The 5,103-nt window shown below is 36.8% G+C and overlaps 1 protein-coding gene across 1 annotated transcript in view; it reads right to left on the bottom strand.

Annotated features, from left to right (window-relative positions):
- Nucleotides 1-4,791, bottom strand: part of PPHLN1 (periphilin 1) — a gene marked incomplete at its 3' end in the record, with an annotated part of 12,312 nt that extends 7,521 nt beyond the window's left edge. Inside the window, exons 1-2 of the mRNA XM_010155532.1 lie at nucleotides 4,754-4,791; nucleotides 3,587-3,843 (exon numbers count right to left, since the gene is read on the bottom strand). Of these exons, the coding sequence (XP_010153834.1) occupies nucleotides 3,587-3,843; nucleotides 4,754-4,791 (295 nt within the window). The remainder of the gene's footprint in view (nucleotides 1-3,586; nucleotides 3,844-4,753) is intronic.
- Nucleotides 4,792-5,103: the final 312 nt, after the last annotated feature.

Below are 5,103 nucleotides of genomic sequence, written 5' to 3'. Positions count from 1 at the left end.
TCAATATCATTTGGCAAGATGATGTGGTTTTACCTTTTAATATTCCTGTAATAATATAAACAGGTGAAATATTAGACACTAGTCAATCACTCCAGGAAACCAGGCAGTATAGGAACTGGTTTAGCAGGCCACAGTGTGTTGAAAAGCCCTGCCATGGGAAACAGTCCTGTATTGTATCAACCACAGGCCAGATGCCCTTTGTATTATCAGTGTTTTTCTTGTAAGAGTCAAAATCCGCAGAATGAGAATTCAAATTCACTGTGCTAATCACAGCCTGTGCATAGCCTTGCCACAGACCGGTTACAGGCAGCCTGCAGCAGCAGAACTGGTTGCAGTGTAAACTACAAGTTTTCAAGCTGTGGTGCATGGGTTACATCTAAGGGATCTGCAAAAGGTAAGTATGAAAAGCAAGTGTGCTGTCAGTAGGCCTAAATTAACCAGACTATTCACAATCACTGGGAAATGGTTGTTCACAAATGGAAAACAATACAGACTGATTTTGTTTTCCATTACATTTGTATCAATACAATTAAAAAAGGGAAGAATTAAAAAGATTATTAAATACTTCTGAAAATCGGCATATAATTTATATTAGTAGGACTATAACCAAATATGGCTTTAATAGCATCTCACTCCTAATAGTTGAGCTGTTTTCTTTTTATATTCAATGCCGTGAAGTAAGACTGTGTTGTGCTGTGTATTTTAAAATAACACTACATACACAAAAAAATCTAAGGAAAAGTCTCTACAAAATGCACACTTTTAACAATAAGAAATGTTTAAGAGGTATTTGAAAAGTTAGTCTTCTGTTCTTTCCCCACATTCTCACACTGTATGCATAGCGTAGACGTAACACAAAGCATAGATCAAACACCTGCTCATCTCTGAGCACTGTTAGGGGCAAGTGAGTTACTGCCATGATGCTGAAGGCTTACTAATCCACACAAAAAATCTTCTCAGCTACTGATGTGCCTTTTGAAAATGCTGCTGAAAATGGCTAGGGAAGTTACTCTGGCAAAAGCAAATGTTACATATCGCACTTTAACCCTTAATCTGAAGATGATGCTAAATGGAGAGCATATTTAAAAACATAGCAAGCAGCCTTATTTAAGAATTTCTAGTAGCCAGAAAACAAAAGATGGATTATCAATTATCTTTAACTAAAAAAGCTCTTTAACAATAAAACAAAACAGCAAAAATTAAAACTGTGAAACATTAAAAAGTTCCTATAAATAGAAGTAAATGACAAAACCAAAACCGTGAAGATAGAAATAATCACGTCTTTAATCTGTCACACTCCCAAAAGCACAGAACGTCTCCCTTGACACGAACAGACGTTTTTCTCCTGTGATACCTGCTTTGCAGCCCCATGGATGAGCCACCTCCTTTTAAATTTACAGACTACTCTTAACTCTGCCTCCTACACAGCTCCTTCATCACACTGGATTCCTTAAAGATTATCTCAGATGAATGGATTATATGTTTGTGCTTGCATGGATGAAATAAGATGATACAAGTGGTGGTAAATTATTCAAAGTTAAGCAGAAAGAGAAACCATGACTTAATTTGGAGACATTTTCCAAGCACCACTACTTGCCTTCTTGCATCACCTCGGCACACCACTCTACAGACCCCTTACTGACTGGCCCGGTGAAGGAATACTACCCTGCTTCTCTCCATCCTCTCCCACCAAGGCTGAATGCCTGTCCTTTCCCATGAGGACTTGCCCTCCCTTTACCAACCTTCTTTATGTCCGCCAGTTTTCTTGTTCAAATCCTGTATTTATCCTAATTTATGAATGGCCAGAGAGCATGGGATATTCCTCCTTTAATGGAAGCCATGAGGCCAAACTGATTCAGACAGCATGATTACAAACAGTATTACGGTATTTGAAAAGATGCCGCATTATAAATTCCATGTGAAGTAGTATATACTCTGCATGCTGTAAATCCATTTAAGTACAGGCCACAATGTATTGCTGACATACAGAGGTCCCACTTCATGTTCCTTTCAAATAGGTAATACATGAGCTTACCTAAGACAAGTCGTATTCAAACACGATTCTAGAAGTATTATTTATACATTCTGAATAGACCATTTTCATTCAGTCCTCTAGAGGAGCAGTTTAGTACTACTATTTATAAAGAAATAGCCCCGTGTACAAGCCACCTTCTCTCTTTAAAACTGATTTAAAGATGATGAGGAGAGGTATTCAATCACGCCATTGGAAAAAAAATCCTAAAGGCCACAGACCTAAGTGTAACCTCCTCCCTGGCCAGCATCTTTTCTGGTTTGTGAAGATGACTGCTGCTACTTCGCTACCTCCACTATTGTTTGAGTAATTCTGCCAATACACTACAAATATGATAGAAGTCAACTCAAAATTTTACGAAAAATCTGAAGCACTCCGAAATTGTGGATGGTTTCTCAATTTTTTCATGTTCCTGGTAATTATGATCCACAACACTTTTACAAATTTAGTTGAACATCCTATTTTTCTCTTCCCCTCCTACACTTAAAGGAATTCACGTTCAATGTGCATTGCTACAAATTGTTAAAAGAACTGCAATGATGAGAAGGATAATTTGTAGTCTACATGGAGAGAAATGATTCCTTGGTATTTAAAAATGTTAACTAAATTCCACAAGATCTTTTTTAGCAAGAAGTGCTACATAATGGTCCAGTGTGCCACTCTGGAAACACACAATATGCCTATCAGTGAATAAAAAAATATCTATTTAATTTTTAAAAAGCTGTCAAAATGAACAGTAGGTTTGTATAGTTCACTAGAAAGCACCTGCAGAAAGGGAAATCAAATTGGGTTAATGTACATAAGCTCTACAAAGAGCAGTGGCTAAGACTGTAAAATACTTGAAAAAGGCAATTTTACCTCTTTTTTTTTTTTTTTCCAAATTATTTAAGTAGGAAAACCTTAAATATTTTCAAAACAAATGACTCATTAGATTTCTGGGAAAGATTAACAGCCAAGCTTTTAAAAGGCAGAACAAATACAGTATAGATTTATCTGAGATATGTTTCACATTTCTTTGAGGAAAGCAAGATTTGAGAGAATCTGACGATAAGATGAAATTGCTAAAAAGCAACCAGCCTCAAAAGTCTAATAATACAGTTCTAAGAACATTTTCAGAAAATGTTAACAAGCAGCAGGATGTACTTTAACTTCTCCAAATTTTTTTAATCCCTCTTTTACCCTAGTTGCAGGAAGAAAAGTCTTCATCTGCTTTAGATGACAGAGAAGTTTCTTGTAAAGGAATCCAATGAAGCACAGAAAGTAACAGAAGCGGTTGTTGCTGAAAGGAAAGTAACATACGATACTCAAAAAAGCTGTGCAGCTGAAACTCCTACAGTCAGACTAGAGCTGCTACTGAAATACCACCTACAACCTCCCACATGAAATACATAGGGGAACAGAGAGTACAATGAAACAATGAAAGAGCAGACAACACATAATTGGTATAAAAAGGCTCGTTTTCATTGTAAAAGACAGCCTGTAAAGAAAAAGGGCTTATACAGTGAGTTGCAGTTTCACCTCACTAACCAGTTCTCATCAGTAATCCAGAATTACCTTGCTGAGAAGAAATATTTCTTTTATGTAAAGATGACATAGTTCTGCTATGCTGGGACTGGTGGAAAGGATAGGCTTTGTTTCTTTCAGGGGAGTAGCTCCTGCTGCTGACACTAGAGCCAGATCTGCTGTGTGGAGAATCCCTTCGGCTCCCCGGTGACTCCCTGAAGAAAGGAGAGTCCCTCTTATGAGGGGATCGCTCTCTCCCATAATGAGAAGCATAGAAGCTTTTTCTTCTGAAGCCATCCCTGACATCCCTTGGAAGACAACAGAAAAATAAGTTACTTGGTTATCCTTCCAACATTTGTGGAGCAGCACTAGATTATGCAGTGGCCACATTTTATGCCTGGTAAATACAAAAAGGTTAGTTGTCATCTGCAGAACACACCTGAAATCTTCAGCATTGTTAGAGTACTAGGCAATGAAGAAAAAACAAGTAGGAAAGAAGAAAAAAAAATGCATATGTGATTTTTTTCAGATTACATTCAACGACTTCATCCCTAGAAGCTATTTCTTTTCTGTTTCTTAATAATACAGCTAAAATGTAAGAGAAAGAGACATTCAAGAAATTGTGACTCTGACATTTTGTTTCCTCAGATTCACTCCACACTCCAATTCACCTGGAAATTAAGCCTTAGTTTACAATAGCTAAAAATGTCTATACAAATATTGCTCGCACTATCTGGTTGTTTTTCAACTCTGTTTTTCTCTTATCCTTATTTTTAAGGGACTACATCCCTCATTTGATTTCACATGCCTTACTATGGGAAATATTATTGGGGGATTTCAGTTTTTATCCAGCACGGATAAAAAGAAAACTGCAGAATATCTATTCTCGTGTCTATATATCCAGTCAAGGTCAAACCCTGAATGAAAATGAAGATTGATACCTACTCAAGCCTATGTCTTTCACAATACAAAATATACATTTTGAACTTCACTGTAAACTGCCACAGACACACTCAGTATTACATGAAGTCCAACTGATTTGAAACCATAATCTAGTAAACACCAAAAATTTATATATTGTTACTCCAGACCATACCAAAAACGTCCTAGTTACCTGTAAATTGTATTAATGTACATATATATGTAAAGGTCAAAAACATAGTATCAAATTGAAGCTTTCTTAAAGAATCTCAAAGCTAAAAACAATCACCTACTGACTCTAGACGTGTGACATTTGCATTGGTCGGAAGACACATCGTTACGAGAAGCAAGTACTTCTCATCTCCTCCACAGCATTGCTAGGTAAAAATAAAAGCTTCATACCATTTATAGTAAGCTAGAATGTACCTTATTTAACCACTTTTCTCTCCTGTTTCTCATCATAGTCCAATATTTTAAATAACAGAACATCTCACAAAGACAAGCAAAGATCTGGTGGTCTCGTTTAGCACAACGTAGCTATAGCTAATTTTATGTTAGTGGAGAAAAGTAAAAAAGCCCTCTAGTGTGCAATTGCTATAGCATGTAACAGGCCCATGTTTGTGACGGGTAACAAAGGGCTTCAGCTT

This window comes from Eurypyga helias, unplaced genomic scaffold, assembly GCF_000690775.1.
Source record: "Eurypyga helias isolate BGI_N326 unplaced genomic scaffold, ASM69077v1 scaffold47327, whole genome shotgun sequence".
Lineage (NCBI taxonomy): Eukaryota > Metazoa > Chordata > Aves > Eurypygiformes > Eurypygidae > Eurypyga > Eurypyga helias.
Note: the sequence above shows the minus strand (reverse complement) of the source record. Positions and strands in the feature narration are given on the sequence as shown.